Here is a 12,165-nt window from a genome sequence, read left to right on the forward strand (position 1 = left end):
GGCATAAAAAAAAGGATTTTAATTTAATCTTTCTGCAGCTTTTTAAAATGTCTGTGAGTGCCTATGGGTGCCAAAAAGCTTAAAGCCCCTGATAAAAAATGTTTAAAAACCCATTTATTTCTTGAAATGTCAATCGCCTGCCTGTGTTATTTGAAGTAATGGCTGGAGGAGCCAGCAGTCATGGATCAAACAGCCTCCGCGCTCAGAGGTTAATTGTTATCGGGAAAGAAAAGCTCTGGGTGTTTAGAAAACTTACTAAGAAATTCAATACACTGGTTTCCTTGGAAGCAACCTCTGAGCTCAACGAGAAGCCACAATATGGTTTAGTGTGATTACACAGTCGGGGTGTTTCTGTACACATGGAAGGCTCATTTGTAAATTGAAGACAGCCTCTCTTCGGCCGCGGAAGAAATCATTGAACACATCATGTACGACACAATCACGTTGGTATATTTTAATTATCGTGAACGGCCGCTGGTTTGCATAGCTGTAGGGAGTGCGTTTATCTGCGTTTCTCTACGAATGTAGCTGCTTTTATTGGTTTCACATCTTTGTAAATTGAATATCGTCGGTCGGACGAGAAAATCAATTTGAAGACGTCACCTCAAGCTCTGAGAACTAGCGATTGACATTTTTCAATATTTTCTGACATTTAACAGACTAGTTTCTTCAGACTTTCTAAATTAAGAGATGAATTAAGAAAAGCTCAAGAGAATAATTAAGGATTGTTAGTTGCAGCCCTGTAGTGCATTAAATAGGATGCGAAGAACACAACTGAAGTGAGATTACTAGATTAAATACGCATGTAAACATATTTTTGAAACGGTTTTCCTTGAAAATGTTTTCAAATGAACAAAGCAAGAACAGTTAAGGCAGAAAGACTGAGACAGAGTTTGTTTTTGTGATGCTTGAGTCATCAGTCAACAGCTTGGGCCGAGGCAATATCCCCTGCTCAGAGATATGTCCTGCAGATCCTGATGGACAGAAATGCAGCAACAAGTTAGGCCAGTCTGACAGCCCCGTGTGACCAGCCTCAAAGCCTGCGGGGCTTAAACCGGTTTATAAGCCCAACAGAAAACCACCTGCAGCAGCACTGGCAGCATGCAGCTTCTCCTATCACATATTCCTCGTTAAATCTGCTACCTGAATTTCTCCAGACAGTATCGATATTCCACGGAGTAAACAAGTCTTGGGGCATTCATCATGGGCTTGGCAGTACCGGGGAGCAAACACTGCTTTTGATTGAGGGGATGAGGTGAGAAAACAGTAATTTAAAACCCTGTGTGACAGACAAGCTTTTTTTGGGAAGCTCTCAGATAACTTTCCCTGCCTTGGGAGTACAAAAGAAGCCCAAATTTAGTTTTAGATAATAATGTTACAATTTGGAAGCAATAATAAATGGTATATTTCTAATGATGATGTGAAACAGGTGTCGGTCGTGGGCTGTATGTAATGTGGATAGCATCACATTTGCAACACAGAGCCAAAGGGACCTCAGCAGCCTCATGTTGAACATATTGTTGATTTTATTTATTTTACCTCTGCTCCAAAGCACATGTGCTAATATTTTCCCATGATTCCTTCTGATTGGGCCAGTCTCTTCGATTAAGATGTTCATTTTCTGATTAAGCTATAATTCGGATTAATAGTGGAAAATTAGGGTCCGAGTAAACCCCCCTATTGACAGGGGTGATGTAAACCTTTGATAATCTGTTCAGCTGGAAAATACGGGCGCCTAATAACAACATCAACGCTTGATCTGATCATTTCTCTCTCGTTGGGGTAAATATACTCTCTCTGCATGTTTGCAACATGAGGTGACGTTGCTTCCAGGAGCGCAGATGAACACACAAAGAAGAAGAAGAAGAAAAAGAAGAAGAAGAAGGGAACCTCCTCTGAATGACGACTGTGTCATTTGAAAGTTTTGATTCCAGGTTAACTTTTTAAATGTTTGCTTAAGACTTTCATCCACTTTTGTACGATTGCGGGGAAAATACAAGCTGCAGAAACGCTAGAAGTTTGCCCAGGAAACGATGTGGTTCCATCTTTAAAATTGTAGGCAGCTTTTGAATGATTCGTCTGTTATATTTTGGCAGATTAGACGCTTCAGTTGGGATAGGCTCCAGCCTATCTGGAGCTGGAGCCTATTCCAACTGACATCAGGCGTGAGGCGGGGTACACCCGGGACAGGACGCCAGTCTATCACAGGACACATAGAGACGAACAGAGACAGACAACCATTCACACCTACGGGCGATTTTAGAGTCATCAATTAACCTAACACCTGCACGTCTTGGGACTGTGGGAGGAAACCAGAGAACCCGGAGAAAACCCACGCAGAAGGGCCCCTGCCGGGGTGCAAACCTGGAACCTTTTCGCTGTGAGGCGACAGTGCTAACCACTACACCACCGTGTAGCCCTCTGAGCCATCTAGTGCATGAAGTACATGAATTTGTAGTTGACTAAAGCAACAGAATGAAAGACGCAGTAAATTATTTGCTCACCTGATCCATTGAATAAGAGGTTGCTGGTAAAGCCGGTCGTCGTCTTGCGTGCGTCATCAACAGAAGTTCACTCACACGTGATTGAATCATTTTTGAGTCACACTGAATGGATTGAGTGGTTTGACTCAGGGAGAGTGTAATTATAGGAACATCGCATGTAGTTGCTAAGGCTGCTGAAAAACAGCGTCAACAAAAGGTGCAAAGCCTCCAAAAAAGTGTCTTTTCTAATGGATTTTTAGAAATATTGAATGCATTTATGCATTTCTGTTTGAGGGTTGATGTATTGCTGGTTGAATTGTTCGATGTTTACCTCCCTGGGATTGTTGGATGGGATTTACAGGACAGTAAACCTGCTTGTTTACAAAAGCATTTTGCTGAATGTCTTTTTAATTTCATTTTAATTTGCTTTTTTCTGCGCTGTAGCACGTTGAGAGTGCTAAAATGTAAAGTGCATTATACATGTTATCACATCCATAATAATTATTATTATTATGGATGTGATAACAATTTAAAACATTTTTGACCTGATGAGGATCAAACTGTGATTGAAACAAGGTCTGTTTAGATGGATTTTGTGGTTTGGCATTTAACTTGATAAACTTAATTTAAATCAGACGATTCCTTATTTATCAGTGTGGTCCCCAAAGCAATTTCAGTCAAAAGCAACTGGACTTGGTTATTTGTCTAGAAAGATGTTTCACCTCTCATCCAAGAGGCTTCATCAGTTCATGTACCCATCTGACCAGGCTGGGACTGGTCCAGGACCAGGACCAGGACCAGGACCAGGACCAGGACCAGGACCAGGCTGGGACTGGACCAACTAGCTGGTGTGAGATCGAGGTATTTAACCTGTATGCAAAGTGTGGTCCATGCATACAACTGCACTGTTTGCAGGGACACAGACACATTACGGATTGAAAGAGTTGTCTGACGGGGCATTTCCACTAGATCAGGCGATGTGATCCGGTGAGCACAAAGTTGGAGCAGGGTTGCAGTGCTTTTGTTATGTCTGTATTTGCGTTGACACGATGTAGTTTGCAAAAATAAAACAAGTTTGTTTGCCTATTTCTCACCTCATATGTTTTCAGAAATAGGTTTTGGTGGATTGTTTAGATGGAATAACAGGAAGCGTAGGCCGCCATGTTGTTTCCTGAGCAGAGAACCATGGACCACTCAACGAGTTGCGCTGCACTCGCATTCATACTGGGCTCACTTCTTAATAGTGAAACATTATTTAAATAATAATAATATTCCCCATTTTTCTGGGTAACCCCTGGAACTCCCTCAAGGACATGGAGCGTCATTAGTTAGTGACTATGGCCTGTCAAGGTGGTGTCATGAAATTGTTGTTTTCTCCAACCAACTGTCCAAAACTCAAAGAAATTCATTTTTCTAACATAGAAGACTGAGAAAACCATCAAATATTTAATTTTCAATTTCATTAATTTAATCTTTTTTGCTTTTAAAGATCACTTCAATGATTAGTTGATAATCAAAATATAGTTCCAGCTCGGAGAATGAGGACACACTTACGTGGGATTTTGTTCAGCTCATTCATAAACTTGTCCTTCAGCTTGGAAAAATCCTCGTCCTTCTCGCCGGTGCCCGAGCCGGCTATGTTGGTGGTGTTGGAGCCAGCTGTGGAGGAGGAGGCGGTGGTGGGCTCGGGCGGCGCCGCTGCCAGCGCTTCCCTTCGGCTCTCATTCATCGTGGCGATGCTGGGGCAGCCAGGCAGATGCTGGACAAGTGGAGGAGGAGGAAGAGGAAACAGAGCGGGTTAGAATTTTTTTTCCCCTCGCTGTGACAGATGCATGTCAGAGACAGCGCGCTCGCCTTGTCAGATGACTGACTTGGCGCAGACCGTGTGAGCAGCTGCCGGCTCAGCCTGGGTAAACATCAGCTGGGGTCCAGAATGAATTGGCCGGCGCGCTGAATTCAGAACAAAGCTACTCACTAAGTGCTTAAACTCCAGATTAGCATCACAGAGCAGAGATAAAATGATTATTTATTACTCTCGTACAACACAGGCAGTAAATCTCCGCACCGGCGTCATTGAAATTCTATGCTTTTTGGAGTCAACTGAAAGTACAGTAAATAATGTTGCGGTGCAGAGAGGATTAGTCATCCACTATCTTATCACACCGTGCTCTGTACACAGCAGGTGTGTTTACTTTACATTCAGGTCTTTTTGTGAGGGGGAGGAAGGAAACAATGTATCATTTATGTAAACTGGTGCTTTTTGTGTGTGTGTGTGCGTGTGTGCGTGTGTGTATGTGTGTGTGTGTGTGTGTGTGTGTGTGTGTGTGTGTGTGTGTACACTGCATATGTGGATAATGTAAGGTATATCCCAGAAGCCTTATCCCCGTACACGTCAGTCATCATGAGGAAGTAACAAAAATCAAAAACCATACTTTCTCCTGACTTTGTTTATTAAATTCAATCTTTTTAATTAAAACTTCCTAAACATATGGGTGACAATATACTTAATCAACAATATTTTTGCATTTATTGTAAAATATTATATTTCTTATCCCTTTAAGCCTCAAATAGATCAATATGGCTTCATTGTGTTACATATTCATACCAAAATATAAACAGATTTATAGTTTATATCCAAAATTACAAACAAAAAAATGAGGTTCCCATACAACTAAACTGTAGTCTCAATTTATGTCTAAAAGGTAAACGTATTTTTTCCCTCCTGGATAACATCTGTTTTTGCGAATTAAAAAGGTTTCTGCATAAAGAAGGTCCACTGAAGTCCACGGAGGGTGGAGGTCAGGATGGAGGGTTTGGCCACAGAGACACGGACTATCACTCAGGAGACTGCGGCTCATGTCCAACGTGAAACCAAAAGTCCAGGTATTTAACACGCACACTTTTTAGATTTCGTTATGTAACAAATGCACAAACCACAATCTGCTCCTGAACATAACAGAGTAGTTTGGAGGCCCAATCCCACGGTAACAAAGTAGTTTTGTAGCGATTCAAAAGGTTAACCAGGTGTTTATAATGGCGGCTATTTCTGTTGGAACATAATTGAGAATGAGGTTCAGTTGTATGGGAACTTAATTTTGCAATTGTGGGAGACAGGGCTGTCCAAAACCTAATTACTCTACTGTCATACATGACGAAGAAAAGCTGCAAATCTTCACATTTAAGAAGCTGGAACCAGTAAAAAGTAAAAGTTTTGCTTGGATAAATAACTACAACACTTAATTGATATTAAAACTTTGAAACTAAAATCGATACTGTGCGGACAAGTACGCAGTGGAGGTTACTTCAATAAGTTTGACATGTTCTGTGCTTAAAACATTTAAAACAAACATTAAAATGGATGTAATTTCTGTGAAAATAAAGTGTTTAGATCGGGAAAAAGTAAAAGCAGTTATGGGAAATTTAAATTACATAAATGAGTGTTAGTTAAGACGGGCATTTTTCCAGTGTTGTGTACTACTTAGTGGCATGACACACGACTGTCGGGCAAGCTGCGGCACTGTGACAAATCTACTGCAGACAGGAACTATTTATTGTCCACTCTTTGTGTGCAGGTTGTAATTTGGCTCTGTCACCATAGCAATTGAAGAGGATAATGGCATACTAAAGTTGTAGAGATTTTCCACCAGTACACGGTGAAGGCTGATGACCTAATTCTCTTCCCTTTGCCCACAGTAAAGGACTCATTAAACTCATACTTTCCCATTTAGAGTATCGCTTCGTGGAGGGTATTGCACTGGTGTCAAAATAAAGACTTTTTTTTAAAGGTTTCTGTTTAATTGAAAAATCCATATCTTACCCTAAGAAAGGCCTCTAATGATATCCGTTTATATACCTCAAAGAACTGCGGCGGCAATTCATCTTTATAAACATGGGGGAAAAGAAAACTTCAGAGAGCGGAAATCCAATTCATGTCTCTTTGGATGTATAAAATTAGGTTTCCAATGGCAGGGAGGCAATTTGGACCGAATTACAGCAGAGATACGAAGTGTCTTTTCAATATGTGTGCTTGTCAGATACAGTTTAGCTGTTCCTGGACACTCTCTTTGGGCGTTTCATTCTCCTGAATTCAAAGATGATTATTGACTTCATAATAATGTCTAGGGAGAAAACAACCATGATCTACTGTTGGCCGGTGTGCAGCTTCACTGAGTAATTGCGTAGTAGCATATTCCCTTGTTTACTTAGCTCTGACTGTAGTTGGTGGGGGAGGGAAGATGATTTCTCATTCTGTGTACTGTATTCCAGATTTCCCGACCAATGGCACCTGGGAATTCAGTCTGGCAAATAGCCAGAACCCTTTTTCTGTCAAATCTAGGTTATCACTGCAACTGCGGTGAGTGGTGCCAGCAACAAACTCAGTCAGTGGGGTTTTAAAAACAAAGTTCAGCCGCCTGTACAAAATCAAATGGCCACTGTATACATGAAGGATTGTTCTTGGGAGACTGGGAGGGTTTCTCTCAAGCTGTTGTCTGATAATTGGATCCAAGAGGCAAGCAAGAAAACACCTACTGAAAAGGACGTATTCCCAGTTATTGTGACCAATGTGGGCAAAAATTCTACTTTATGTGCTTTTACACCTACTTCATTTAGTCTGGAATTTCGGGCTTTTCAATTTGATCCAATACCAAAATTCCAGGTATGATACTTCTCCCACGCTGTCCGGACCAAAACAACCGAACCTTGGTCTGACGAAAAGAAGTAGTCTCAGGCCAGATCAGATCAAACCATGGTATAGTTAATTCTAAGTGTAAAAACAATCTTTGAATTGTTCAGACTTTCGTCTATGAAAATCTGCAGAAGTCGCTCCGAGCTCAGTGGGCTACAGCTGTTTGACTCTGCAGTTTGTGTTTAAGTTTAAAGTAGGGGATAGTTCAACTTTAGGCAGAGAATTGTGCCCAGAGAAGACCAGCAGCCTCGGTTCAGGCGTTGGATGGGCCCATAGGTTGCAGACGACAACGACAACAAAAACTGATAAACTAAAAAGATATGAAACAAAAGCAGTTCAAACGTCTTTATAATAACTTTACAAGTGCAGTTAAACCAGATTTAATCTGATATTTTGTTAAGTCTTAACCTTAGAAGTGGATACGAACTATCTTTTTTTTGTCACTTCAGTGACATGAGACTGCACATACAGTAGATATGGACTGTGGACTGGGAAAGTGGTATTTGCAGAGGGTTTTTGAAGGGGTTGTGCGTCAGCAAGCATAGCAACATGACATTTCCTCAGTCAGCAGATCCGGCATATCTATCAAAGAGCAGAAAGATTGAACTGCAGAAAATATCAACAAATAACAACCTCATCAGTCAGCGCCATGGACAGCGGATGTTTGATCTGTGCATCAAACGGGCTGCTTCGAAAGTGTAAGTTAACCAGCAAAAGCAATATTAGACATCAATGACGTCAAACATGTAGTTTTACTAGTCAACACAGAAGAGTCACTAGAACAGTGACATGACATGACATACCAGGACGTTAGATGGTGTACGGTATGCAAAGAATACAGGACATCAAAGAACCAGAGGCATTTAGTGACGCCTCAACCGAAGATGAGGTAGATCAATTCTGCTGTTGGCTTGAAAATTAAGGGCAACATAAGCACAAGTCTATGCATACATGTACAGCTTAAGTGACTCCACCGTGACTCACAACGCAGTTTTCTTTCTTGGTGGAAAAGTTCATGTGATTACCAGACCAGTTATATGTTTCTATTATAAGAAACTCGGGGGTTTGTAAACAGAACTCACACAGACTGACTGAGCAGCTACTAAATTAGAGAGACTTTGATGAACCGCCATTCTTTCAGGTTACAGTTAATGGCAGCAGGGAAGTCAAAACAAATGTGACTATCTGCATTGAACACTTTGCCAATCTCATATCCAGTGACTCATGCTATCAACACTGAGTTCAGCTGTGACATGAATAAATGGTAGAAAAAATGCATGGGATATGATTGATAACCCTATGTGCTAATCAACTTCTCAGTATACATTAGGGTCGGGATAATATGCTTTTACCTCGATTCGATACTATCGCGATACTTTGGGGACAATTCTGTATGATAGGATTGTTATGTGACGAGGCCCAGGTAGTGTGAGAACAAACGGGCCTGGGCCGCGGGGGGAGAGGGAGGGGGGGACAAGTACCCTAAAGCACAGGGCACGGTACGGATGGACAGTGTGATTGCGCCCTAACACCATCACGCCGTGTTATGTCAAGGCCTACTGTTAAACTCCATCACTGAGGAAATGGAACAAAGAGAGGCAGAAGTTCAGGCTGCTGCTGATGTTCTTGCAGCATGCATGGCTCTGGAGAGGCCAATTAAGATGGCTGGGACAATTAACATCACAGCCGCCAGAAGCCAGCAGCTTGAGCTGACTGGAGATAAGAAGCCAAGTGACCTCTGGTCCAACGCTGGGGTAGTCCTGATGTGTGGCAACACTATGTTCTTGAGTGTAATCGGTTAATCCAAGATAGCCGATGAAAGGCCTGACCTGGCACAGACTAAAGTAAGATCTGTGGAGGAAAGTAAAGGATTTAGGCCAAAAGTTTTGAGAATAAGTGAGAAAAAAGCGGATCCCTGTGTAGGAGGAGACACAACATACAACTGGCAATGACAAGGACTGTCAGAGGGGAAAAAAGAAAGACCACTGTTGCCAAGAGAAACAAGCCAATGTAACGTACATTATACTGTAAATCATTTGCTCTATTCATAACTTGGTAACAGTAGCCAGGAAGCAAATATGAATTGCTGGATTATGATGAAGGTTCGTTTGTTCTGCCTGCACCTTCGCAACCACACTTAATTAGCGTTGAAAGTAATGTCAACTGTATTTACACAATTGCCAGCCAAACAAAAAAAAATGATAAGGAGCTTATAGACATATAATCAGGTAAACATACCCGTTGCATCAGAAAGGGTAGCTGGAGGGTTTCCCTTGAAGATCCCCACTTGCAGATATTGTGGTTGCAGCGTTAATCACTCAGACAGCACCTTCATGTAATTACCCCAAAAATGTTCCTTTAACTAAATATAATGACTTTGCTGCGCTTTTTTTCCTATTTCATCTCATCTGATACTCATTCCAAGCCATACAGACACCTCCATGATGTCTATAATCCTGCTTTCATATCAATTATTACTTGCGATTTGTATTTTGTCTTACGGAAATACCCAGGGGGTCCTTTTCTCTTTTTTTATATAACTATGGAAATGTAACATCAGCACAACACCACTAAACAGAAATAATAATGTGTTTTTAGATGAATGAGCTCGATTGAAAAAACAGGTTTCTAGCATGAAGCGGTATTCACAATCACGTCATGTTTACCAGCTGATGCTTCTCAATGTACTGCATATCCAGCTGGGATTTTAATACTTTGCTAACACTTGTTTAACAACATCCTCGACTGTCACCAACACAGACATGTTCTAGACATGTCATGTGGCTGGTTGATGAAAAAAATGCTTCCATAGAAGGAAAGAAAGTTCAGTAACTAGTTTACAAGCAGCCTGTGAATGTTCTCATTCGTCCAGGTCGTCGTTATCCTCAAAGCAATTTCAGTCAAAAGCAACTGGACTTGATTATTTGTCTAGGAAGACGTTTCACCTCTCATCCAAGAGGCTTCATCAGTTTATGTACGCATCTGACCAGGTGTGGACTGGTCCAACTAACTGGTGTGAGATCCAGGTATTTAACCTCTCACAAGGCCGATGATTTCACTGGAGCCCTTTGTGCTCCAAGTGCCAACGACCGTCGTTAGAGTGACAGTCGTTGGTGAGAAGTAGGTTTGGACTTCGTTAGTGCTCTATTGAGTCTGAACGACAGTCGTTGGGGTCACAGGAGGCCATGTGTGAACAGTTGTTCTTTGAGGTTAGATTGTTGAATCTCCTGGGAAGGGATGAAAGGGCAGCATTGTAAATTGGAGATCAGTGGTGTCTCAGAGTTTACAAGCACAATTGCCGCCCTACGGTTTACATCCATGTCCGTGCAGACTCTCGCAAAACATTTGGTGAAGACTTTGAAGGAATTTAATAGAAGGTATTAAGTGTATTTTGTAAAAATTAGCATATGAATTCTTGAGTTATGGCCAAAAACATCATACCTGACACCTGACACAAACCTGGCAGGTGATGGATGAAACAACATCAAACTCTCGCCGAAGCCAGTCAGGAGAAGAGCGAGAACATCTTTCCCATCGTCAAAAGCCTTCAGTGCTGGTTTTTGCTCTTTTTTAAATGAAGAAAAGCTCTCCAGTTCTGATATAAAATATTTTATTGCAGCATCGAAGGAGAGACCGTTGTTGTCGCCCTGCATACACACACCTAAACCATGCCCACAGCTGCCAGTAGCTCCTCCCAGGATGCTGATTGGTCCGAACATACGCATTACTTGAAGGCTGACAAGATGGATTTGTCTGATCTTGTGAACCAAAGATTCTCTCGTCATCTTGTGTATCATAAAAATAACCAATACCTTTGACCATCAAAACCTAGTCAGTCTATCCTCCAGTCTGAGTGGGTTTTTGTGCCAGTTTGAGAGTCCCTCCAGGCACTCAGGTGAAGGGGACGGACGGACGACCTGAAGACATTTATGTCTTTAGAAACTATAATTTAAGCAAGAAAACATGAGTCATTACAGAGAATTAAACTTCACGTAAAGAGTGGCAATGAACCTTCTCCTGCTCTGAGTAAGGCAGCCATTGGTTACCTCAGCCCTCTCAACCTCCCCCTTTGTTGCATGGACGCCTACGCATGTCCATGTTCACTCAGCCTCCCTCTGGTCTCCCTTTGAAATGCTGCAAGGTTAGTGTGGGCGCTGAACCTTTGAGAGGCACGCACGGCGATGACAGAGATACTTCAACACAGCCGAGGACTTTTAGGGAGCACAATGAGCGCATGTGGGAGGCTTCCTTTACAGAAAAGAATTGATCCTGCTCTGAAGGGGGGCTGCACATATGCTTTCACTCAATATTTCCAAGTGAGCTTACTGTATATCTGATGTGAGGGGTAAAGATGTAAACATGACGGTTTACCATGCTTTAACAAGGATGTTTATTATACAAGGACTTACACTTAGACAAAGACAATAATTACCCTGAAGGGTTCAGCAGAGGGAGGGTGCAAATGTTTATGTAAATGATGCCATTCCAGTGAATTAAGAGACCTTTCAGAATTAGACATGCATCTGAAAGCTTTGAGATCACATCATCATTTTATCTTAGGGTTGGGTGAGGCTGATGCTTCTAAATTTCAAAATAAAATGTCAAATGGATAAAAAAAAGTAGATGTGAGCGGTGTGTGTGTGTCGAGAGCCACCCGTGGAGTCTGTTATGCCTCCTGCATCAGGCCTCACATGACAATGAAACACTAATTCATTCACTGTAATGACTAAAGCAAGTGTAATGTATCCATTGTCTGCACTACCTCACAGCGGGCAGTCCACTTGAAGAGCTTCATGGAAAAACCTCAGGGCCTTGTTGACCCTTTTCCCTTTACAAAGGTTGTCATCGCTATGTAATCATACTGTATATCCATGTTATTTTTGCACAAAATGGCTGCACTTTCTTCATACACAGTCACACTGTAGCGTGTCCTTTCCACTCCAATTATAGAGTCACATTCAGTCTTACCCTATTGTAACCTGTTGGTGAAATAAA

General features: G+C 41.8%; 1 protein-coding gene across 1 annotated transcript in view; it reads right to left on the reverse strand.

Moving 5' to 3' along the window:
- Window positions 1–12,165, reverse strand: part of syt1a (synaptotagmin Ia) — a gene marked incomplete at its 3' end in the record, with an annotated part of 98,815 nt that overhangs the window by 45,886 nt on the left and 40,764 nt on the right. The window contains exon 2 of the mRNA XM_083935561.1: window positions 4,038–4,242. Coding sequence (XP_083791687.1) covers window positions 4,038–4,212 — 175 coding nt within the window. The 5' untranslated portion in view covers window positions 4,213–4,242. The remainder of the gene's footprint in view (window positions 1–4,037; window positions 4,243–12,165) is intronic.

This window comes from Echiichthys vipera, assembly GCF_963691815.1.
Source record: "Echiichthys vipera genome assembly, chromosome: 20".
NCBI classification, from domain to species: Eukaryota; Metazoa; Chordata; class Actinopteri; order Perciformes; family Trachinidae; genus Echiichthys; species Echiichthys vipera.